The following is a 26,680-nucleotide window of genomic DNA, read 5'->3' as shown; positions in this document are numbered from 1 at the left end:
TAGGTTGTGAAGGGCCTTGAAAGTGAAGACAAGTGAAAGTGAATATTTAGAATGACAAATTGGCAGAAATTAAAATCTGTTCACACGTGATTAGCAAAACAGGAAAAAAAGTGCTATGTCTATCAGCTAGTTTATTCACAACTAATAATTCATCAAGTTCCACTTACAAAGGGTTTATTTACATTCATCTTCCATATTCTTCATCTGCTTACTGCCTCTGCCATGCCCCAAGACAGGAAGATCTGCATTAATGTCAGCAGGTGAGGGTTGATTTTGAGCCTCTTCTGTCCTCCTGCCTCAATTTGTTAATTAGGGAAGGAAATGTAACAATGGAAGGGCTGATTCTGTAGCTCTACCCAGTGCAGATGCTTTTGCATGTCTTTCAAGGGAACTGGGAATAGGTTGATGAGGAAGGTGTAGGACAGAAAATGTGTCCCATCCTCGCAAAACTGATTCAAAACTGAAAGCCTGCCAGTTCAGAGTTTCCAAATCCAGAGTCCAATACTAGAGACAGACAGACTGCCTTTTCTCTAGTATATATACATGTCTGTACACCTCTACCCTGATATAATGTGACCCGATATAACATGAATTCTGATATAACGTGGTAAAGCAGCGCTCCGGAGGGGCGGGGCTGTGCGCTCCGGCGGATCAAAGCAAGTTTGATATAACGCGCTTTCACCTATAATGCGGTAAGATTTTTTGGCTCCCCAGAACAGCGTTATATTGGGGTAGAGGTGTATTTTATTTGACGTAGTAATATTTACTATATCTGTTTTACAGAGTTTGGAGATTATACCTTAGCCTCTGGCTAGGAGACTCAGTGTCATTATGCATGCTGAGACAGTAAACTGTTGAATTTTTGCTGTGCAGGGGTCTCTTCTAATGATGGGTTATTCTTTTCAAAGCAAAGTGCAACAAACAGGTGTCTAAAACCACCTTACTGTGCATTTGAGCAGAAAACTATTTCCCACTTTACAGATGTCCTGGTGTTCTCTCTAGTGTTGCGATTTAATCTTGGGATCAGTCTTTAACTCCATTGATTTTCTTCTTTTTCAAAAAAATAACCTCCCTCTTCCTTGAGCAAAAAGAAGGACCCCTCCCCCCACCGAAGTGAAGAAAAATATAGAAAACACTTGCAAGCAGAGTAGTTCTCATCTCAGCAAAAGTCTGAAGATATTGTTGATCACAAGAATCTTGAAACACACTCAGGATTCTTTTAGCAAGTTTGTGTTTCTAAATTAATCAAAGGAGGAAAAACAAAACAAAAAAGGGACAATCATAAGAATAAATAAAACTTCTAGATCCTATAAGTTGCTAAGTAACCAACATGTTTTATTGATTGATTTGTTGGTTTTTATTTATTTATTTTATTTACAAAGTACAATGAGAGGGCACCTATCCAATGCTTTGAGCACCCTAGATGATTTTTGAAAAATACATTAATAAATCTATGAATTTCCTTAGTTCAAAAGACATAACTCAGTGCTAACATAAATATAATTGAAATTAATCAAGTCCCCAGAGTCCCCAACCACCACCCTCCAGCGTCACACAACACTCACCTACTCATGGACAGCAAGGGGGAAAAAAAGGTGAGCCTCATGTGGCACGCACTGAAGCCTTAACAGATTTGGGCTAGTACGGATCTATGGAGCAAGTGAGTTCCAAAGTTCAAGGACCCAAATGGAGAATGCCCTGCCTAGTGCTTGTTTGAGGCCCAGTGTGTCCAGGATGATGTGTATCTGAACCCTCTCTGTTACAGGCTCTGTTGTAGTGCAGTACTTGAGCCTTCTTCTTTTAGCCATGAAGCTGAAGTTCCAGTTCCAGTAACATTCCACTGTGTGTAGGTATAGTGCATACTATAACAATTAGCTTTCAGATATCGACATTTTAATTAGTCATCTCCCCAATATTTAACAACCTGTGGGAACTTCCATTTATCAAGGAGCTACATTATCTCAAACAATACCTCCTCTTTCTTTCCTTCTCAGACACCTGATATATCCATTGGTGATGTCTCTGCCATTATCCGGTAATTTGGAACTTAGCTGTCTTACTTGCCATGTTTAAAAACAGTTATCAATTCCTTGATTTTTAACAGTTCTGCTCACTTTATTGTTCTTTATCACATAGCATAGCTGGTTAGGTAGGCCTTTCCACCGCTTTTTCATTGCACTTTTCAGCAGTGTATTTAACAACTTTTATAACCTTGGCTCTCGTGGTTTGGTTGTGCCCTTTCAACATGTGCTAATTGTGCGCCACCATTTTTTCTCTCTCTTCCAGGGAGAACGCACACAATTTGCATTTCTACATTTGCTGGTCTGTTATAAGCATTTTTGCACATAAGGGATTGGTTTCCTAGCACTTTTGCCCAGCAGGGAATGGGCAACAGGGGATGTTCTATTCATTCCCTCTGAAGCACCTGGCATTGGCCACTGCTGGAAGACAGGATACTGGGCTAGATGGACCTTTGGTATGACCCAGCATGGCCGTTCTTATGTTCTTATTTTGACCACTTGGTAAATCTCTAGCTGATTTCTCTAGCTCCTCTGGTCGCTTTCAGTCCTAAGTGACCAGAGGAGCTAACGAACAGGAGCGGCTAATGGGAGTTTTGCGAAGGAGTTTACAGGGGGAGCATGAGGGGAGGGGGCTACATACAGTTAACAGTCCTTAAACTTTAAACTTAAGCTAAAAAACATCCCCTGATAAAAACAAAATAACAACAAAGGAACCAGCTGCAGGAGTGAAAAGCGAATGCAGGCAGAAGTCCCGCAACAGAGTGGGGGCTACTCAGTTTATTGCACCCAATGCAGCATGTATGATTACCTGCCCTATGGGCAGGTGGTGTATGTGTGCATTCAGTGCAAGGAGCTCCTGGCCCTCAGAGACCGCGTACGGGCTTTGGAGGCCAGGGTGGCTGAGCTGGAGGAGCTAAGGTAGACAGAGGTACATAGATGAGAGACTTTCCGGTATACAGTAGAATGGTCCCACCCCCTGTCTGTGACAGCCTCTGTGCTGTTGAGGCAGATGAAAGCCTCAGGGAAGGAGAACATCCAACTAGAGCAGAGGGAAATGATCCCATAGTTGGGACCCTCCTTCCAGATGATGTTGTGGTATCCTCTCGCACTTAGGGTACCGCTCCGGGGGAGGGAACTCCAGTTATTAGGAAGAGACAGATATTCATAATGGACCATTCTATCATCAGAAACATAGATAACTGGCTTTGCGATGACTGGGAGAACCGCATGGTGACTTGCCTGCCTGCTGCGAAGATTGCGGATCTCTCGAGACATCTAGATAGGCTTATGTATAGTTCTGAGGAGGAGCTGGGGGTCATGGTACATGTAGGTACCAATGACATAGGGAAGGATCGGAGAGAGGTCCTGGAGGACAAATTTAGGCTAGGTAAGAGGTTGAAGTCCAGGAACTCCATGGTAGCATTTTCTGAAATGCTTCCAGTTCCAAGCGCAGGGCCAGTTAGACAGGCAGAACTGCAGGATCTCAATGCATGGATGAGACGATGGCATAGGGAGGAGGGGTTTAGATTTATTAGGAACTGGGGAAACTTTTGGGAAAGGGGGAGCCTATACAGGAAGGATGGGCTCCACCTAAACGAAAATAGAACCAGATTGCTGGCGCTTAAAATTAAAAAGGTTGTAGAGCAGTTTTTAAACTAAGGGCTGGGGGAAAGCTGACAGGTGCAGAGGAGCATGTGGCTCGGACATCGCTTACGGGAGGATCCCTTAGGGGAGGATCTATAAATGGAGATTTCCTATGTCCTAATAAGGAGAGGATGGAATACAGGTAGGATCTGTTTCCTTTGCTTCTTCTCTGGTTCCATATCTCTGGAAAAATTCTCCAGTGACTTCCTTTACTGTATGTTTTGTGAGTCTTCTTTTAACATTATTTGTCCAGTAATAGTATGATCATCCTACTTCTCCCTCACCTACTCTTATATGTCCAGTCCCTGTCTATTTTTTTTAATTCCATCCTAAAATCCTCCTTCCCTCTTTTCTTACTCTGTTGATGATCTTGCAAATTTCTTTAAAGGCAAAATTAGCATTATCTAGCAGGAATTCTTCACCTTCTTCCCTTTCTCCTCTGTGCAGTTCAAAAATTCCCTATGTTCTATCTGCTCCATTTCCAACCTCCTTGAATGTACCCTCTACTCCCAGTGACTTGAATTCTTTCTTGGTGCCTTCTGGTATAGCCTGTCCACTAAATAAGCCCTCAAAGTAACGAACTACTTCTTTCTTGCCAAGTCTAAGAGCCTCATCTCTATAATCATTCTTAATCTGTGCTCTGGACTGTCCTCTTTTCTTTGGCTTCTGAGACTCTGACCTCATATGGTTCTCCTCCTACCTCACTGACCGTTAATTCATCATTGCTTTTTTTCCCCTTCCTATTTTTGTTGTTGTTTTTTCTCAGTAGACTATCTTTGATCCCTTCTTTTCTCCTTCAACAGGCAACCTGGGTGACTTTATCAGTTCTGTTTACTACCTTTATGCCAAAGACTATCAATTCTAGATCTCTATTTCTCATCTCTTTCTCTGTCCAATCTTTCATCACTGTCTATCTTTTGGGTATCTCTTCATGAGTGTCCTACTGCATCCTAAAATTAACCATGTCTAAAAATGAACTTATCTTCCCATCCACCTTTTCTCCATCTCTGGTGACAACTTCAGTCACTCCAACTTACGGCCTTGGGTGGTGTTTGTGTCCTCCCAGTCCTTTATGCATATCCAGGCTCTTATCAAATCCTGTCACTCTCATGAGTTCATGTCCCTGTTATCTCTCGCATAGTTTTGTAACCTTCTCCTTTTCTCTCGTGGCTCCAGCCCATTCAACTGCAATTAAAGTGCTTTACTGGCCAGCCACACCAAGTCACACTTCTTCTCAGAACGCTTCTCTGTCTTCTGTTTCATTCTGCAAGAAATTCAAACTCCTTTCTCTTACTGCTCAGGTTCTTTCCTCATCCTGTCATATGCTGTGCCCTTCCAGGTCCATCTGTCTCCTGGCTTCATTCATCTCCTCTGACACCTGACTACTTTTTTTAAAATACTCCTCCCTACATGTGTAACATCTTCTTCCATCCAATGAGCCAATCAATCTTCCTTTCCCTCCTTTAAACCTAGCTTATACCAGGTCACTTTCCATCTCTAATAGCTCAATTTAGATCTCGTTATAGGGAGTCCTCGGACTTACGACAGAATTCATTTCTCAGAATTGCGCTGTAAGTCAAAACTGCTTTTCCCTTAGGAATCAATGGTATGAAGATGAAGGGGGGATTGGTTCCTGAACCAATTCTTGATACACTATTTTTGCCACAATAACACAGATTTTTGTACTAAATGAATTATAGATGACTAATGTTGCAACATCAATGTATTTACTGTACACTGTATTTTGTAAACACCATTCAAAAAAAAAATATAAACTCATATGCTGCTCAGAATGCCGGCAACACAGGCTCAGAAAGCCAGGGAGAATGGCATACATGCTGAGCCTCAGCCAATCACTATTCAAGCTTTCTGATTGGCTGAGCCTGGGGCCAGGAGCCAATCCAAAATAAGCGGCAACCCTACCCAGCAACAAGCTAGCCTGCTGCCTCGAAGCCAATCAGAAGTGACCCCTTCCAGCTCCATACCAGTATAACGCAACCAGGATGTGATTTCAAGCAAACTTTATGCAAATTGAGCATCGTAAGGGCGAAACAAGTGTCGTGGGGGCGAAACAGGCAGTCAATTGAAAAATGTTGTAAGAGGCGTCCGACGTAAATCAGGCGTTGTAAGTCCGAGGACTCCCTGTATTATAAAAATATAATTTGGGGATGCACTCTTTGTAACTGATGAGATGCATGACATTTCTATAATGATTCTATCACTTCACACTCATATTACACTGTCTCCTCCATCCCTCTCTTTTTTTATTTTATCCAATTTAGATTGTAAGGGCCTAATCCAATGTCACTTGATTTGGGAATCTTTCCATTGGTTACATTCATACTTTGGGGCAGGAACCTTGTCTTTATTCATATCTGTAAAACATCATGCACACAAATGGCACGATGTACATAAATATCATACACTTTTTTTATAACTCCTCACTGGGGTTCCTTCTTTCAAAAATATCCATATTAACAATTTAAAAACTTAATTAAAATTTATTTCAGGAAAATATTTGCAGCTCTGAAGGCCAGATTCACATGTCATGGAAATTAGAATAGTTTTGAGTCTCTTGGAGCAGGGCGGAATCAGAATATTCGTTACAGGCCATCCAAGTGGCTTCAATGGCTTCGCAAACAGTCTCCCTTGTTCTTGTGGTAGATGCTACTAATAAAGAAGGTCTTATGTAAATGAATACATATAATACTTGGCACTTCAAACTAAAGTCAAAGTATTTAATAAGCCTTACAACACCTTTGCATCTCAGAAACCTTTGGGGTGCAAGGCATCAGCTGTTCTATAACTACAACCAGATTGAAAGTGAAAATGATTAAAATGATTATTATATATAACTGAAAGTAGCTGGGCAATTCAGATAGGCAGGATGTAATTACCTTAGTTGGAATTTGGCCAGGGCTCTGGTTTTAACCCATTACTCTTATGAAAAGCAAACCAAGTTGATCCAAAAATCTCTCACAATAAATTGCCAGATACATGTACAGGCATGATAGAAAGCATGACGTGCTTATGATTTTCTTCTATTGCCTCAAATGATGGGAACAGGAAAACAGGGAACAGGTCCTTTCAGTCTAGGCTATTTTAGGGCTTTCACTTAATTGTTCATTTAACACTAATACATGGGTAGGCTGTTCTGTAAGCACATACATATTATTTCGTGTGACTTCCTTAATAGAAGTATTGCTATAGTTGGCAACTTGGATTTGAAGTGTAAATCTGCAGTGTGTGTCTGAATGGAAACCAAAGGGGAAGATTTGAAAGTTGGCACAATACCTTAAAATTACTGTGGAAAACATTTCAAAGTCATGTCTTGGGTGGTGGAGAATTCACCATCTGCCACACAGTAGAGGAACTTTTGGTTTCAGAACTAGTGTATTCATGTGATCTTCCCCTTACCATTGTACACATCATTTGGGCATTCCACAAAACCAATGTATTTTTACAGTAGTCCCCTGACTTACTATCCTGAGGCACTTTATATTGCTAAGCAGATTTCAGTTTGCTTCTGTTTTTCTATCTTTTTTCCCCCCTTAGAGCTGATCACAGGGATATTTAAAAGAAGTAGCCACATGAAGCACAAAAGCAAAAAGGCACCCATGCTATAGATATATTTATCTTCTCCTTTGATTTTGAAGCTACTACTGCCTCACTGACCCTTTTTACCTATGATTTTGGTCACAGCTAGGAGGAATTCCAACCTTCTGACTTCCTGCCCTTGCAAACCACCAGTATTAATGAATATAAATGTTACAAGCAAAGGATGCATCTTTTCCTTTAACTGAAATCTTAGAACTTTTGTTTTGCTCAGTAAAAAATCTCTCTGGTTTTTCCTCTCACTGAGTAGTTATGGACTCTGTAATTTAGCCTAATTTGAGGCGGAATAATCTGAAATTTTTCTAAATTGCCTAACTGCCCTGAACAATTCCACTGGACAGAATTTAAGACCTGTGTTGGAGGAGGAGAAGGATTGATAGTTTCTAACTTCAAACATGTGAATCACACTTTTCCTGTATATTATGATTGATATTTATTCGTTGGGATTTTCATTCTCACATCACTCGAGCACTGGCAAGATTTTGCTCAAATCTTTCAGATTCATTTTTGCCCAAGACCAAGAATTGGAAATATCTCAGAATGATGATTTTTTTTGGAGTTATGAGCAATGGGTTTTCAAATGAAAACCCATTGCATTGCTGCTAAAATGAATAATACTAAATCCATTGGGGATGGTATAAAGTTTCACTGGCACAAATTTGAAATGATCACATTCCTCATAAGTGGTGGAGCCATGTAGTGAGCTGCGCACATCTTCCTAAACTCATATAAATTAAAACATAATAAATGGCACTACTGCATACTGGGGCAAAATCTGCCCTCAGTTACCCCCATAACTCTACTGACTTCATTGAGGTTGCATTAAAAAAATTGGCCAAGTTTTACACATGCAACATATTAAAGGAAAGCTATTTTAGAAAAAAAAAGTTGGTTTAAAAGAATTGGTACTACTTTTCATGTATTTCCACCTTTAAAGTTAGATTTCCTTACTGATAAGAGCAAGCGGGGCTACCTGATTTTTATCAGGGATTGGACATTAAACTAGCATTAGCACATTAAAAAAAATGTCCTCATAGAATAATGATGTAGGGGCAGATTCTGATACCCTTACTCCAATTTAGTAGTAACTTCCAAAGTATTTCATTAGAACTCCTCAATCAGGATTCTGCTGTTGATGACAGTGTCTTCACCTTCATCCCAACTTCCACTGATTTTAATTGGACTACTTATGGAGTTGTCATCACTGGAAATCCCTCAAGGTCAAGGATGATTGTCTTTCATGGATTGTCCATTTCAAATTATCTGTGGGTCTGCTGATGGCTGATAAGGCCTCTATACTGGAGCCACAGACTCTGCCACATTGCAGACATGCGTTTCCGAGCAGGGCAGGTGAACCTGGGGTAGTGGTTTGGGCCATAGCACGCTCTTTCTATTGCTTCCATTTTTCCGTTATATGTAGACATTTGATTCTCAAAGTGCTGAGTTTTCTGCCTCAAGCAGTTCCTCCATTGTTGTTGGTCCTGGGTTATACATTCCCACAAGTTGTTGTCAATGTTGCATTTCCTCATATTAGCCTTGATGACGTCCCTGTACCATTTTTTTCTACCCTCCTCTTGTGCATTTTCCTTGGCTGAGTTTAGAGTAAAAGACTTGTTTTGGCAGTGTGAAAGCAGGCATCCGGACGACATGGCGTGCCCTGCAAAGTTGATGATAAATAATCATAGTCTCAATGCTTGTGATATTGGCTTGCGAGAGGACGCTGATGTTAATACAGCTATCATCCCATTTGTTTAGGAGAATCTTGCATATAAAGCACTGATGATACTATTTCAGTGCTTTAAGATGTCTCCTGCATGTTGTCCACTTTTCATCCCCATACAGTAGGGTGGGATAGGGTGACTAGATAGGAACTGTGAAAAAACGGGACGGGGGGGGTAATAGGTGCCTATATAAGAAAAAGTCCCCAAAAACGGGACTGTCCCTTTAAAAACGGGACATCTGGTCACCCTAGGTGGGGATCACAACAGCTTTATACACCATGAGTTTGGTTTTGGTTCTGATGTCGCAATCTTCAGACACCCTCTTTATCAGATGTCCAAAAGCTCAGCTTTCACATTTGAGCCTGCACTGGATTTCTTCATCAATATCAGCTGTTTGTGAGAGGTGGCTTCCAAGATATGGGAAGCGCGCAATCATAGCATCTAAGTTCATCTGGGATTTTCTCATGGATCCAGATTTTCAGAACAAGAGTATGTAGCTGTGAGGTGAGTTCTTCTGCTTGTAAATTTCTGCAGGGATTCCATCGACCCCAGATGCCTTGTTATTCTCCATCTTCTTAATAGCTCTCCACACTTCTTCCAGGTTTGGAGGTATTCTGAGTTTGTATCTGATCAGGTGGTGTGGGATGAAGGTGAAGACACTGTCATCAACAGCAGAATCCTGATTGAGGAGTTCTAATGAAGTGTTCCTTCCAGCATGTGTTGACAGCTTCCATTTCTTTGATCAACTCCCGTCCATCCTTAGATGTCGGGGGAGGATGGCCCTCAGAACATAAAACATAAATTGTTTTAACGGTGTTAAAGAATCCAGGTATATCATGGGATTCAGCAAGAAGTTGAAATCTCATTTGATTTATCCAGCCACCATCTGTTCTTCATGTCACACATTCTTTTTTGGACCTCTGCCTTTGCTTATTGGTGAGTTGACTTCTTTTGCACAGAGCTGATGTCATTCTGCCAGACACAAAAGGCCTTATGTTTCTGATTGATCAAGTCTTGTATCTCCTGATGATTTTCATCAAACCAGTCCTGATGTTTTCTGGTAGAGAACCCAAGCATGTCTTCACAGGTACTGAGGATGATAGATTTGAGGGCATCCCAGGTGCTGCTGACACATTCCGGTTGACTTTCTTTGATATTTATCAATTTTTTGCTGAGGCATTGGCAGAAGGGGGTCATGCTTTGTTGGAACCTGGCGGGCCTCTAAGTTAACTTTCTGCCCACATCATTTCCATTGCAGCCGTTGTTTAGGGGCTAGTGTGGTCATGATCGAGTGCATGAGGTGATGATCAGTCCAGCAGTCATCATTTCCAGTCATGGCTTGAATAATGAGGACATCTTTGCAATCCTGGGCCTGGACAATGATGTAGTCAATCAGATGCCAGTGCTTGGATCATAGATGTTGCAATGATGTGTTGCATTTGTTTAGCTGGTGGAACAAGGTGTTAGTGTCAACAAGTTCACATTCTGCAACTTTAGTCAGGAAGAGGATGCCATTTTAATAGATTTTTCCTATACATTCGTTGCCAATGATTCCCTTCCATATTTTGAGTCCCATCCTACTCTATCATTAAAGTCACCCAGAAGGATGAGCTGATCCATCACTGGTATACCAGAGAGGACTTGATGAAAGCTGGTGTAGAATTCTTCTTTAGCATCTCATCGGCATCAGGTGTCATGGCATACACACTAATAACAGGAGCATATTGGTTTGCTGCAAGGTTCAATCAAAGAGTCTTAAGGTGTTAGTTAATTCCAATAGGGAGCTTGTGAAGTTGGTTGACAAGTTCAGTTTTGATGCCAAATTCAACTCCATGAGTTCGACATTCTGCTTCAGGTTTTTAATTCCAAAAGAAGATATATCCAGATTCTTGTTCCTTGAGCTGCCCCTCTCCTGCTCATCGGGTCTTGCTCAAGGCAGTGATATCGATGTCATATCGGGTAAGTTCTCGGGCCACAATTGCAATACAATGCTCTGGACAATCAGTATTAGGTTGTTCCATAAGAGTCCTGACATTCCAACACCCAGATTCGTTTAAATGAATTTACTGATTTTGAATGCTCCCAGATGATTTCTCTGGATGCGGTAATCCAGATGGGAGGTATGAGGCAGGCTATGTTTGCATCAGTTTTTCTAGTCCCCTCACCAGGTGAGATGAGCAGAGCAGAACCTAAAAAGGACTGTTCAGTTACAGCTGCTGAAAAGGCACTCCTGCCTCATCCGAGAGCTTAACGACCATCTTGTAACTGCTGTCTCCATGCCAGTTTAAGACTAGGAGCTCCCTGACATCAAAATCCAGGCTCCCATTGCTATTAGTGACGTATGGAGTAAGGTGCTATCCGACATGAGGATACCGGAATCTGGCCTATAGCTTTTCTATAACCAATGAGGCAGGAAACAGACCAGCACCTTCACCCTCTCTGAGGAGCACTAATGTAGCATGCTGTCTTCTATGCCTTTTGCTTCCTTTTTTTCCCTCTCCCAAATCATCCAACTCTGAGTAGAAGAGGAACCAAGGAGCAGATGCTTGCTCCTCTAGTAGTTAGAAGGAATTAGGAGTGTCACTCCTTGACAAGCACATCAGAGCGAGGAACATAATTGCCACTGAATAAAATCAACTGTGAGCTTTAGAGTCTTTAAATAAATCCCAGCTCAGTTAGGTGGGCAGAGTAGAGGCAAGACTTTATTTCAAGCTGTTTACATGTTAGTTACCATGGCCCACATATAGGTCTCTTTCCCCTTTTACAATTCCTTCTGAGCCCCTGTGGTTTCTTATAGGGCTAATGGGTTCTCACCATCCTACCACTGACCCTAAGAATTACATGTTCAGTCTTTCCACTGGCCAGACTTCCCTGGTGTCTGTAGAGAAGTTGACTAGTGGGTTAATGTAGTATCACATGGTATTCAAATGGCCATTGTGCTTACCTGAGATGGAGTGATTGCAATGCCTTATTAGCCTTTGTGACAGCTTATAAAACAGTGAAGAGACTGCAGTCATGATAGGTGCTAGTAATGTTTTCAGCTTCTGCAGGCTTGAGATCTTTTGAGCTATTGTATTGAGAAGCAGCCTGCAGTTTTGTGGGTGTAATTTGAAATAAGATAATTAAATATCTGAATGTTAGCATTTGCCTTTGCTGTTAATTCCACTTCCAGTTAATTGTACTTGCAAAATTGAAGGTCCCTTTAAAATTATGTCTCTATACATCTACACGCACTTCATTTAATGTGTTCGGAATCTTAGAATGATGTATTTAGGTCATTTATCCAATCATTGTTAAGTGTTTTCTAGAAAACTGGTTCATTTTGTTTCTGAGCGGTTGATGAATATTTCTGATGGTGTGACTTACACATATGAATTTGTTTGTCATGCTACTGTACATAATGTATGGCAATTTGCTGATTGCAACCAAGGGACTGTGTGTGTCAAGCTATTGAAATTCAATGAGGCTCTGTTAACTGAAAAATGTGCTGGCAATATGTGGTCTGAGTCAAATGCTATGAAGTCTGAATACTTTTAAAGTGGAAACAGAAGTTTCTCATGTTGAGTGCACTCTTGAAATTAGAGTGCCAACATTTGATGTCATTGTCTGTCTGTGTTTTGACTACTCCTTGTCTTGAAAGAAAATAATAATAAAACCAGATGAATCCTTTCTATTGAGTGCAGTTTCATGAATTATGAAATCATTGTGGAAATTAACCACTGTAATGCAGTTTAAACTTCTTCAGAAACAAATTAGTAGTTTCTCATGCAATAATACATATATAGTTGTGTATATACTCGGCTTATCACCCTTGTAGTGCCGGAGCATCTATGAGGTAGAAATGGTAGTTGGATTTCTGAGATCAGCCAGATAAAATACATATGCAGTCCCCATGCTTTTTGTCAGTTCAAATTAACTCATTAAAATATATGACTCAGGGCCGGATGCTCCCCTCAAAGAGCTAGGGCAGCCTAGGAGCTGTTCCCTTATGGACCATAGACCAGCTGAGGATCAGCAGAGTGGCGGTCCAGTATATTCCCCTCCCCACCCTGCCATGCTGTGTCCCCTAAACCATGCAGGGTAAAGGTGGCTGATGCTGCCATCTTTGACAATCCCTTCCAACAGGGGAATTCTCTGCTGTCCCTGTTATGCTGCCTGAACAACAGCGAAAGGGCTGGAGTGGAACTGAAAATCTGGCTTTCTAATCACAAACTTTGTTCAGTTAGTGAACATTCTTGGAAGTTTTCATAAATAATGAGCAAAGAGCAATTGTGATTAGATTATGTAGATTGTAAACTCTTCTGGACAGGGACTGTGTGTGTCGAGTTCTTAGCACACTTTGGGCAATATCACATAAACAATCGTAATTATTTGAGAGCTGTGTGAACTGAGTGGCAAAGACATTGGACTTTAAAACCAATGAGTTTCGCTGCTCAGGTTTGTTTCCTTCAACAAAAAGGTACAACTGAAAATTCACAAAATGCCCCCAAACAGAAGAGCCTTTAGCCCTCCTCTTGGGCTATTCCTTTGCCCATCCTTTTTGGACCAGTCTTCGGTCCCATCCTGGAGGACTGTGTTGGAACTGAAATTGCAGGAGCAGGGAGGGACAGCTAAGGGGTTCTGAGGCAAAGTATGCAGAACAGAGTAAGTCTTGAGAGAGCCAGCTTACAGCAAGCTGGGGTGAGGTGTGTGTCACTGGCTAAGGGAACAGCATGTTTTCTCTCTCTCTCTCTGTTTTTTGGGTTCTTGTGTGTTGTCCGTCTGAATGCTCAGCAAAAGGGTAGGGTTACATTGCAGCCTGTCAGCAAGAGTATTTGCTTTTATCTGCTTCTCTGTTTGTATGCCGTGAAATAGAACAGCTAAGATCAGGAACAAGCAGCTCTTGGGCCAATATAGGCCTCAATCCAGCAGAGCACTTAAGCACATGCTTAATGTTAAGCACGTGTCATTAATTCAGCTTTGCTTTGCTTGATCTGAGCCATAGTACATAAGCTATATTTGGCCTGATGCAGAATGACACAGCTCTGAGGATGGAACACATGAATACATAGGTCTACTTACTGTTCTTTGGCAACTATTTGTTCCTTTGTTCTCAGATGCAATTTCTTTCTCTTTCTCTTTCTTTCTTTCAACCTATACTGATGCTAGCATTTCTTGTTAAGCTTTAGAAAGTCCTGGGCAGGAAAGAAAAATAACAGGGTGTGTAGAGTTATGGAAACAGGCAAATAGTGCAAACATACGGTTCATCTCACTTTGTCAAATGGAACATCACACCATTAACCTAATTAATCTGATCACACACACCCTAAAACACATCAGCATATTTAATAAAGAATATTTTCAATGCTTTTGTCATTTCCATTAAAAAAAAAATTCACTGGAGACACTTCATAAACCTCCAAGGAGAATACGTAGGTTTTTTGTGTAGGCTGTAGGCTTCATTGCACACTAATCAGAATTGAACATGTTTTTCAGATGTTCAGCATTAGATTTGACCTTTCTACCCATCCAAGTGTTCCTGTGTTTACCATTAGTTTAATCATGTTTCTGAGGGTGAGAATAAGCTCGGCTGCCATAAAGGATGAAATATCATTTTTGGGGGATATTTCCGAATTGGTTTGCTGTCATGTTTAGACTTTTGAGTAGCTGATCACTGAAAATCTTTGATCTGGTACAAAACATGACTGTGATTGTGTTTTTCTTTATGATTTGGAGACAAGGGGATGTGTTTTCAAAGTAGTGCAGAGATTTTTCACCCATATTTCTCTAAATGTTAATGGGGAGTATGCATGTAACTCATTCTACAGCATGCTGAAACAAAGCCCAAATGAATAGTGAACATTTTCTGCTAGAAATGAACTGTCATGGTAACATTTAGGATCTTTTTTCATTATTTCCAGCGAGAACAGAACTTGTAAATTCCTATGAATTATAATGAAAGTTTTGTTCCTAAACTATAATTTAAAATTGCATTGTCTCTTTCTACACACATTTTCCAAATCCTTCTGATTTGCTGGTTGATGATTTGCAGCTGTTTTTTGTTCACTCTTCTCTCTATCAGTCAGTGGAGAGAGGTTTATTTTTTTTCTTTCTCATTAATCATTTATCATATGCACTTTGATGAGAAAACCTCTGATATTCTAGATTGGACATACTCCGTAGGAGAAAGTTGGGTACAATGAGATTGGTTAACTGTTGCCTTGCACCTTGTGCAGTCATTTACACTTTGCTATTATGCTAATCTGATAGAGTTTTGCACTTACTTTTCATTGGTGTAAATGACAATACAATATGCAGGACCAGGGTGAATAAGACTCCATGCCTTTGTGTGGTATAAGGTATAGTGAGGATGTATTTCTGATTTCTTTGTGTTTTATTGTTATAATATTACTTTTCATCAGTACATCTCAAAGCACTTTACAAAGGAGGTCCATCTCATTACCCCCATTTTAGAGATATGGAAACTGAGGTCCCGAACAGTGAACTGACTTACCCAAGAACACCCAACAGTCAAGACAGGAATAGATCCCAGGTCTCCTGAGTCCTAGTTTAGTGTTATACAGAGGCAGAATGGCCTAGTAGATATGTGAGAGGCCTCTTCATTAGTTAAGTAGTAGCTTGCATGCTGGAATGTGATGTCATCAGTTGTTTCAAGGAATAATACAGGTATTTTTTTTTAGGAAGAAAATGCAAAGGATGAGTAATGTATGCAGACTTTCCGTTAGACTTTGCTGTCAAATTCAGAGTTGCCCCCTTGTGCTTCTGCAGTACTGCAAAATCACGAGTGACTTTGTATTGCTCAAAGTCATTATGTTCTGTAAAAGGTGCATCTCCTCTTACTTCATATATCTCACTTTGAAGGTGGTCCACAGGGAGTTTGTTTAGCTTTCGCAACAGGCAAAGATTATTAAAGGGAAAAATACAGAAAACAACCTCTCAGAACCAAAGGACAAAGAAAGAGATGGGGTAAAAAGAACCAAGAACAATAGCTTTCCCTCTTTCAGCAGTAGCAGAAACACAACCCATTCCCAAAGGAAGGCTGTTACTTCAGCAAATTCCCCCTTACTGTCCCACTATGTCCTAGTTCTAAAATGCAGAGCTAAAAATGTATGCCAAAACCTAACCACCAAGAAAAAGGAATGATGCTTCAAGGGGCTGAGTTTTGGAATGGCAAGGGTAGACTTCCCCTCTCCCACTGGCCGTGCCTTAGTTTTATATTTTAAAAAATATTAGAAATACTTGCCAGAAAAAAATGTCCATATTTGTTTTGCATATTCAGCAACTGTTTGCAGCTCCCTTTCCCCCCGAAGACTCAAACTCTGCATGAATAGGTCTTGTGTAATTTATTTCTCTGCCACTTTTCATCTTATACTTAGATTCCATTCTTCTTGGCTGTTTTTTTTCATTAATCATTCTACTGGTCTGTGTAGGTGGCTGAACCATGGTAAACAGTGATGCCCTTCACACTTTAATTGCTCCTTCAAACCTCTGTGAACATAGCTGAGATTGCTGCTTCACAGGAATTGTGATTCTTTATAGAGATATCCTTGATGCTTTAAGCAGGCACTTTAAATAGACTCAGCAGCTGTATACGCTGCAAACCGTATGTGGCTTGACTTTATACAGGGCTGGAATTATGTCGACGTTTGTTGAGATCTGCGTTAAATCGCATTATCTAAACAGGATCAGGTTGGGCCAGTCATTGGATTGTGTAAAAACAGCCAGTGGAGTAAGTGGATCCTGACCCTTGCCATGTGATGGAGTTAGTCTTTTGTAACCCTGACCCATGTCATGTGATTAGATCTAGAAAAATAAAGATGATTCGTGTCAGCACTTCTGTGTGTCACATTTTAGGAGCACTTCAGTACTATGAGCTATTCTTTCCTTTCAGTCAATCCTGAACAGATGCCATACTATAATGCTAGGTACTGTTGTGGTGCTGGAGGGTGCAGTCTTCTGTTCAAGATGTAAAATGGAAGCTCTGACCACATCAAATTGTGAAAGATACCATAGCATTTCTACCAAAAGTAGAGGTTTTAGTCTCAGTGTCTTGGCTAAATTTTAACTTAGAAGAGCTTATGATGCTCTGGAATAGGCTTCCAAGGGAGATTGTGGAATCCCCGTCACTGGAGCTTTTTGAGAACAGGTTACACAAACACCTGTCAGGATGGTCTAGGTTTACCTGGCCTGCCTCAGCACAGGGATCTGGGATCTGATGACTTCTTAGGGTTCTCTCCAGCCCTACATTTCTATGATTCTGTACCTACCTATAATAACCTGCAGGACTAGAACCTGGAACTGTGAGGGTTCTTGGGTCACCAATGCTTCTGCATCATCATCGGTAGCTCAGGGTGGGTTTCTACTGGAGGACCATGTGAAGCAAGGTATTGCAGGAAGTACAGCCCAGCTTGGCCTGAGTGGCGGCCCCCTACGTCCCACTGGTTGGCTTATTCTGGTATATAAACCAGGAAGCCATCATGGGGAGCTAACTGAGCAATGGCACAGACCGCCTGCTTGCTTCCGCTCCAGGCCTTGCCTTGCTGTGGACCCTAGACTCTGGCTTCTGACCCTGGTTTGTCCCCAACTCTGCTACGTGGCTGCTGTCTGTTACCTTTTACCTGATCTTAACTTTGTGGTATCCTGATCCAGTTCAACCCTGACTCCACTGCTTGACTTCCATCTGCAACTTGGTAACTGACCCGTGCACACAAGCTACCCATGGCACGGCCCTGACAGTATGTAAATTCACTATGGCTATGGTATTGTTCTTCATTTCTTATCCTAAACTGTTGGATTTATTACTGTTTGCTATGCTTCACTGTAGAAGTGGCTGCATTTCAATGGCAGGATGGTCTGTATACAAAGTTTGTAAAGTCCCTTCATAAACTTCAAAATGAAAGGCACCATATAAAGAATACAAACTCCAGTTCATTCTCTGTACCTTAATATTCAAAGTCTCTGATTTGATTAGCCATATTCCACTGGAACTTTGAAACAGTTGACCAATGGGGAAGGCTCATAAATGTAGAAGATGGTCGTTTCATGGGTGCTAGACCAAGTCTATGGAACCATCTCTGGCAAGTAATAAGAAAGACCACAGACCTCCCCACGTTCAGAACAAATTCAAAACACTTTTTTTCCAATATAGCTTCTCTTAGTAAAATTCTATACACATATGCACGTGTGTGCGTACACACACTTAAAAGCTTACAATAACCTAGTAAGTTATTTGTCCTACAGACTAGAAAGGAAGAAAGAGAGAGACTGACATTATGTTTTATCTATTTTTCAATATGTGGGAGGTGCTCAGATACTGCAGTGTTGGTGATAGGTGTCCTTCAGATACATAGATATGTAAAATATGCATGATACATTTCTTAGCTCACATTTTATTGTATTTAATTCACTGGTTTTCCAATTAAAAAGTAAACTAGGAACAGGTAAAATAATTATCTATCTTTACAATGTGATAGTCTGACTTGAAATGTGTAAATCTGCTATTCTGGTATTGAGTAACTATAAGGGCTCTGTGCCCTCTTCCTGTGCCCCCTCAGGTTTCATGTTTTCATTCAGTGATTTGACGGATAAGCACTGATGCTGTCATCAATCACTCTTATTTATGTAACTCATAATGAACTTCTGAATGTCTGTCTTTCCTCTTGAATCATCATTTGAGACTCTATTTATCAAACCTTAAAAACCAAAGTGCCCTCTTAAGATCTGTTTCTATGTCCTTATTGAGAACATTGTTTTACTTTTCATCCTCATTTTCCCACCTTTCTCTCAAAAGATCTCCCCCAGAAATTGAACAGATAGTGTATGAACAATACACCAACCAAACTTTAGAAATAGGATGTAACTACTATAACCAAAATATTGCCAGGAATAAATATAATATATCAATATTACAGCAAAGAAATATTTAAGAAAAAAATTACTTTGAATAAAACCCTGATTATAAAACACATTCAATTGTTAATCATTTAAATGTATTCCATTTCTGCAATGAATGAAAACATTTCCAAGTAAGCCTAAGAGATCAAAATATAGCTTATCTTTGGATTATCCAAATTCCTAGAGAAATATGACTAGGAAATCATGACTCCACAGATATATCAGACATTTGAAACATTTATTAACTCATCTTATTTGTTCAAAAGTAATATAGACCTTTTTTTTACTAGAACTAGAACAGTACTAGAACTTTTTTTACCTAAATTATTGGTTGTACAGAACAAAAACTGAATATCAGAAATAGCAAAAGGAGCGTACTATTCAGAGATTTGACGTTCAAAACTGGTACAAGACAGGGATAGAGTATTCATCTGTATCTGACTTGTGTATGGAACATAGCCCTGTGATATGTCAAGGGAACATTAAGGTTGAATGGTCATGCATCAAAAAGTTAGGAAACACCAAAGCTGAGGTTCATATATAGCATGGTATTGCTTTGCATACCCTTTGCACAGGTGTAAATGACTACACAAGGGGTGATCCATGGGGAATGAGACCGAAAATTTTGATTGATTGGCAGTCACAGAAGAGGTGGGACCACATTTACCCCAAGCAGGTGGAAACTCTTCTCACAGCTGCATCTGGAAAGTGGAAGGGGTGGAATAAAATCTATATTCTGGTGCCCTTATGATCTTTAATCCACCAAAAATGGTTGTATGCTCCTTTTAACTTAAGTGCATAAAAGTGCCCTCTTTATTTTAAGAATTTAATACTTTTTGCTGAACTTTTGAAGACTAAACCATTTTCTTTCCTAAAATTGACAGCTTGCCTCTGGTGTCAGACTTTAACCGTAACACCAAGAAAAAAAAACACAACAAAAATGAATTGTTCACATGAAGGGCTTAAGTGTGACATGCTCCTCAAAAGGACGGTTTCGTTTTAGTATGGTGCAGGCCTTGCTGGAATACTGAGCTCTGCACAATGGGTTATTTTCCCCAACACAGTCAGATGCAGCTGCCTTGATTAGTTTACTTTCAGTGTAGTTCAAGGATCTGTGCCTAGACAGGATTCCTGAATGAAAAAATACATTTCCATCCTTCATGGAAATGCCTTGGATGAAATCCTGGTCCCATTGAACTCAATGAGAATTTTACTGTTGACTTCAATGGAGTCAGGATTTCATCCATCATGTGAACTTCAAGGGAAAACAGTGTCCCTCTAATACAGAAATATTATTACAATTTTCATTTAACAGACAGGCAGTGCAGAGCTTTGGTGAATAATTTGTGTATGAATTGTTTGTTGTTAAAATTAAACTTGCTCCTGCCAGCATCAATTTCACTGTCTGTGATGCTAATTATTTTGTGATTATTGAGTGCAACCATGAAGAGAGGGGTTTAATTGGAAAAAAAAATTGGTCTACGCACTTCTAGTTTTTCTTAATGCTAAAAAGTATTTTAATAGTCTATGTTGGTAAAATATTTAAATGTACTTTGGTTCAATCAGACGATCTTTATTATTTTCTAACTTGCTGTTATTGAGAATTGAATGTTTGTGTATGATTTACAGGCTTCTGAATAACAACCAAATCAAGAAGATTTCAAGAAATGCTTTTGAAGGGCTTGAAAATCTGCAATACCTGTAAGTCGCAACAGAAATTAATATTCTCAGTGATAAAGAGTGATTGTTAACCCTCTGTGTTTTTTACTATAAATGGTGTATGCTCTTGTTAGGAAACATTGGCAGTCCTGGCTACAAAACTAGCTGATGATCTGCAAGCTGTCATACTTTGTGTGTGTGTGTGTGTGTGTGTGTGTGTGTACATGTACACACTGAATATTGTACAGCGCAACATAGCATACCAACAATGCTGAATGGTACCATTCTGATTTTGTAGCATTTGCACAGATGCAAATGACTGCACAGGGTGCAAGGATGTGTAGGATCAGGCCCTCAGTTCACCAGGGCAGGGTTGTCTTTTTTTTTTTTTTTTTTTTTTTTTTTTTAACTGCTTCTTTCATTAGTTTCCATTGAAAGTATAATTTGCATGTGTGACCGCACCTGGTGATTTTGGTTATTTGAAGAATCTGAGTCTCATTTGTTCTACTTTTTCTATGCATGTCCCATGTGTAAATAAGGTTTGACAAAATTGTGATATTCAATATTGTTTCTTTGTCTATGAAAAATGTGCCTTCGATTAGGTACCTTTTGGATTCACAATAATATGAACTGTTTTCACGATACCTTAAGGTTAAAATTAAACTTGCTCCTGCCAGCATCCATTACACTGTCTGTGATGCTTATTATTTTGTTGTTATTGAGTGCAACCATGAGGTGACAAATGAGAACAGCCTTAAGGTATAGTGAAAATAATTTTCAGATGAAAGTTCCTGAAACTCTCAGTATGATTGTGAATCCAAATAACATAATAAATGTTAAAAGATTCATGTTGCATATACTGTGGTCCTTTCATCAACTCAGTGTAAAGAAAAATATCCCTTTAACTATTCAAATAAAGAGATAAGTAAATGCCACCTTATCTCAAACTTTCCAAATTCTCATTCTAAGTTCATTTTCAGACTTCTGGAAATTCATGTTTCAGTTCAAGGCTTTAGATCCATTTCTCTCATGAGGGTTTTGAATTTGCACAAGTATCACAACTGATTTTATTCCAAATCCTACAATTTAAAGTAAAGCTTTTGTAATTTCCTTGTAACTCCAACATATAAGTGAATCTTTTATACATACATTTCATTAATTAATAAATAACATTTTTTTTAACCATTTGATAAACACAGGATCTATGTATTCTATTATTCTGTGTTTAAAAGAATGTAATTTCTGGAACTTCCTCCATTTTGTAATGGCACCCAGGGGATATTATGGTGTAGAGGATCCTAGGAGCACAGTTCCCTGAAATTTCCCATCCAATCTCCAATGTGCCGCCTGTGCTAGTGGGCAGTGGAGGGAGCTGTCTTAGATTTGCTGTGCCAGTTTTATGCCATCTAAGGATTCCACTACCTCCAAGGAATCTTTAGCTGAAACATCATCCTGGGCTTGCAAATATGTGATTATATGTAACGGTGGCATAATTAAAGGGAAGTTCTGAGAAACAAAAGGGCAAAGTCAGAACTTAATAGCAGAAATGAGCCACTATCCAATGAATTTCCCAATGATGGACGTGGAGGGAGAAGAAAAGCTGGTTTTGAATGAAGTTTAATCATTACGTACTCATTAACCCCAGTCCACCACTGCTGTGGAAAAGTGAAGGACTTGCCAATCCTTCTCTACAAGCGTAAACATACGTTATTCCATCATAGTTTTGCTGTAATTGAATTTAGTATATTTGGGCCATTCTGTTTGTTCTTGATGGTGGCATACACAAGCCTATCTGATTTTTTTTTTAAATGTAGGTCAAGCCATATCTTTTGTCATAACATAACAAACATGGGGGGACATACGTATCTGCTCTTATGCAAATTTCTGAAGATGGACTAACCTAAGTTGAACAAGAATTGAGCATAGAAGCATCTGGTAGTTCCTCTAACTCACAATTTATTTCAAACTGTGGAGATCTGCAGTATGGCTCAGAAGACAGAATTGAGACCTATATTTCCTCTTTTCTTTTCTTGTCATGGCATCTGGCTAGACAGAAAGGTTATGGCTAATTTGTTTCTTCTTAATCCTCTAAGGGGGAAAAAAAAAAACTTTGTCCACCAAACAATCACAGCGTATAGGGTGACAATTCAAAAGGAAACATTAAGGCTGTCATCTTTTCCCTGCATAATCTCGTTCACCTGACGCACTTGGTCTCCACTGGGAAGGTTGGAAATTGGCTTCATTCATCCAAGTGGTAATCACTGCACTAAGCACATCACTTCACTTTTCAGACTAAGCCATCATATATTAAACTTTGCTTTTTACAAGTGTCATTAAACTTTTCACAACCACAGCTATCACTGAAAATGTCCATTCTGATTTTAATGTATTTCTCTTCAGTGTAATATGTCCTTTCCCATGTTACATTGTCTTTAATCTAAATCATTACAAAGCACAATATCTATATCAAGATCACGGTCTTCTGCAGAAAAGTTTGGGTGTGTCCCTATTTAATTGACACAGATTTGTCTGCTATAACTTATTCAGTGCTAAATTATTTTAGGAAGCTCTTTGGCCCTATTCGCTAAAATTTGTAACTGTTTTCATAAATATAGAGAGCCCCAAAAGCAAATTAAAGCTTTTACAGAGTGGAAGAATGCCATGTAATAACTCTCAAATTTGTATTATCAGTGTCCTAAACTGGTTGGTCTGATGTGTGACTTTCCTAGCTTTAGCTAAACAGTCCTAAACACATGGCAAATGTATTCCTCAACTAGGGAACAATAAAACTTTTTCTGAGACATGTAACACAGTAGGTTTTCTCCTCCCCCCCATTTTTCTTGTGTAAGTAGAAACCTTTAACCATGTTCATGATTAAAATAAAAATGGGAATCCAAGCCCAATCGATATGCCCTCCTCTGCCAACAAACTATTAAAATTACTAATTGAGGTAATTCCTGAAGACACGAGAGCTCCTGAGCATAAGAATCCCATACTTTTTCATTTGCCCCAGCAAATACTTTGGTGCTGATTTTTAGACCCACAATCACCCACACACATATTTTCCCACTATTTCTTTATTTGTATTATCCTGTGGATCAAAAGCTCCAATCAGGATCATGCCCTGTTGTGCTAGGTGCTGTACAAACAGATAGGGAAACACAGTGCCTGCTCCTAAGATCTAACTGTCTAATTTGAAGTGAGGTGCAATCTATGAGTGTGGCACAAGCTAGGAGAGAAATGGGAATAGGGATAAGGATAACATAAATAAGATCACATGGTTACCTTGGTTAGCTATTATACAACTTGATGATTACAAATCATTTGACTTAGGAAAATTAAATGCATTTTTAAAAAAATACTGTATATAAAACCATATATCCCTAGGTACCCTTCAGTGCAGTAGTCTAATATTTAGCTAATATTTAGTCTAATATTTAGTAAGCATCACAGCAGAAGTAGATCTTGGTACAGAGAAGCTATGCAACTTCCAGATTAGGTCAAGGAAGTCATTCTAAAGATAAAGGGCAGCATGGGAGTGTCATGCTGCCTGGAGTGGCTCACAACTGTAAGTGCCTTACTCAGGGCAGACACCCCAAACTGCTGGTACATTCTATAATTAGGTTTCACCAAACCAGTAACAAATGTGAACTCCTGGATCAATATACCAGTCTTACCATGAAGTCACATACAGTCCCCTTAGAATCTCTAGTCTATCTCGCCCCAGAGACCAGTCACTTACTCCAGATCAATTGGTACTCCAGTTCTACCAAAGACAACACTGGCAGCCAATTCTATAGTAAACTAACTAAAGATATACTAGCTAAGAAAAGTAAATGAGAGTTATTGAGAGGTTAAAGCAGGTAAAATATATATACAGGTGAGTCGGTTTGTAATTCCAAATGGTGGCAGTGATGAAATAAACTGCCAGTCTCCCAAGGTTTCAAGATTCGCAGATTATCTCTGGGGACTTTCGCTTTGCATCTGGTGCACTTTCCTGTAAGAGTCCAAACAGTCCAGAGATGGAGGATCTTTCCTTGGATCCCTTCTTTTAGCTCCTTCTCACAGAAAACAAGCTGACAGTGATACTACCCAGGTGGGCTTTTCCTTTGATGAAGGTGAGTGAGGGATGCATTTTGAGTGTCTGACCTCCGGTCATCACACACAATGGCCATTTGCTTTGAAATTAGCATCTTTTTTCTGTTAAAGTCCTTCATTAGCATTGCACAAGGCTTCTTTGATGGGTCATTAATTACAGGGGTACACACACACACACACACACACAAATGTTTGCTGCTGCATCATAACAGGATACAGACAAGAGAAAACAATGCAAATACTGTCCCATTAGTTTTATGAAGTCTAAACACCAAATATACTTGTCTACTTTCACCAATCACTTTGATCTATACTAATACACAAGTGAATGGCCTGAATGCACTCTGGCATGACCTGGTCTGCTGGCGTCACAGGGAGAAAATATGGAGAAGTTTGTGCGGGCAGCAGAGAAGTGGACATTTCCATTTCACCAATAATAGCCTTGAATTACCTGAAAGAGACAAGACCAGATAATGAGGGAGGGGCAAAGTTGTGAAGGGCTTTCAAAGTTAAGGATGGGGAGCTAGGATATGCAGAGAAAAACAAGGAACCAGGAGAAGAATTCAAAGATTGTGGGGGGGAACATGGTCAAAGAAATGGGTCAGGAAGAGGATCTTACCATGTGTATTTTAAATTCACAATTCATTCATCTACAAATTATGGACTTTTAATGAACAGTCACTGTAATGTGATTTCCTGGTGGGAGGGGGATATTAGTCATTTTCTGTTCTGAGTATAAAGAATGTATTTCATGGATGTCAAATTCGTATAAATAAAAAAGGAAGGAGGGAAACTTGTTAATATTTCACTATGATGCCTCACAAAATCCAGGATGAAGCATGTGAAAGCTGGGGATAAACATGGTTGAGAGGATCCAGCTATGGAACAAATTTCCAGAGGAGATCAGGGAAATGCAGGAAACACTGCACAAAACCTTCCTTTTTGAAAAAGCCTTTCCACCATATGAATGACACAACACTGATAGCCGCTTTCCCCAATAGCCCCTGCCTACATGTGAACGATGTGAGAGCTCCTATAACTTTTATGAATATTATATATTTGATTGTTACTGCATTTACTGTATGATGACTAACATTTAATTTAGACATGGGTTGGTTTGCATGTAGACAGGAATGGAGACAAAAACTTATGTTGGCCATCCTGTTGTAGGATGACTGGCCCCATTAAGAGGAAGCAGGCTCCATCTCACCTTGATTCACTAGTTGCCTATCAGTTGGGTCTGAGAGGCACCTGGGCCACATAAAGGATAGCTGCCTGAAAGAGTCAAGAGGGGCAGGTAAGAACTGCTTAAAAACAGAGGAGAGAGACAAGGTGCACCAGAGAGATCCCCGAGGAAAAGGGTTGAAGGGAACCAGAAGGAGAGGAGTAATTGTGAGTTGCTGGTGATGAGTTCTGAGAAGAACTGTTGAAGGACTGGCTGAAGCTGGGGAATCCTTCCAAGGCTGCAGGAAGGCTGGTGCATTGGTCCCTAGGAATGAGGGGAAGAACCAGTGTGGTCCATGTAATGTGGGCACAGAAGCAAGGGGTTGTCCCTGAAGGAAATTGAAGAGCAGCGGTGGGGCTTACAGCCAAGGAGGCATGGGAATAGAACACTGTAGGGAGCCCTTTGGTGGAAGACCTGAGTGGAGGGCCTGCAAGGGGAGCCCAGGAACAAAGGACTGATCATGGAGGGAAGTTCCCCTGAGCCGGGGTAGGACTCAGAGGCCAGGAGGCCTGGGGAGAGTGCAACACTGCAGAGAGCTCTCTAATGGGAAAGCTGACTTGGTGCAATGGAAGAAGACTTGTGGGAGGGAAGCGAGTCTTGGAACTCTCAGATAGGATGCCTGGAGAGTTGGGCCCTGGAATAGGAGCTAAAAGAACTGGGACAGAATGGTTAATGACTCTCAAGTGCATAAACTGGGAAGGGTGATCTTTGAATGGGGTTGAAGAGCTGCTGTGTTCTGACCTTGTTTTATTTTGGGTTTTTGAGAGGAGCTGTTTTTACTAGAAGGGATCCGCAGGCTTTAG

At 40.1% G+C, this 26,680-nt stretch overlaps 1 protein-coding gene across 1 annotated transcript in view; it reads left to right on the top strand.

The window, feature by feature from the left end:
• Positions 1–26,680, top strand: part of PXDNL (peroxidasin like) — a 291,769-nt gene that overhangs the window by 126,160 nt on the left and 138,929 nt on the right. The window contains exon 6 of the mRNA XM_026647339.1: positions 20,525–20,596. Within this exon, the coding sequence (XP_026503124.1) occupies positions 20,525–20,596 (72 nt within the window). The remainder of the gene's footprint in view (positions 1–20,524; positions 20,597–26,680) is intronic.

Source organism: Terrapene carolina, unplaced genomic scaffold, assembly GCF_002925995.2.
Source record: "Terrapene carolina triunguis isolate 2854851 unplaced genomic scaffold, T_m_triunguis-2.0 Scaffold58, whole genome shotgun sequence".
NCBI lineage: Eukaryota > Metazoa > Chordata > Testudines > Emydidae > Terrapene > Terrapene triunguis.
This window is presented reverse-complemented; position numbering and strand designations above follow the sequence as displayed.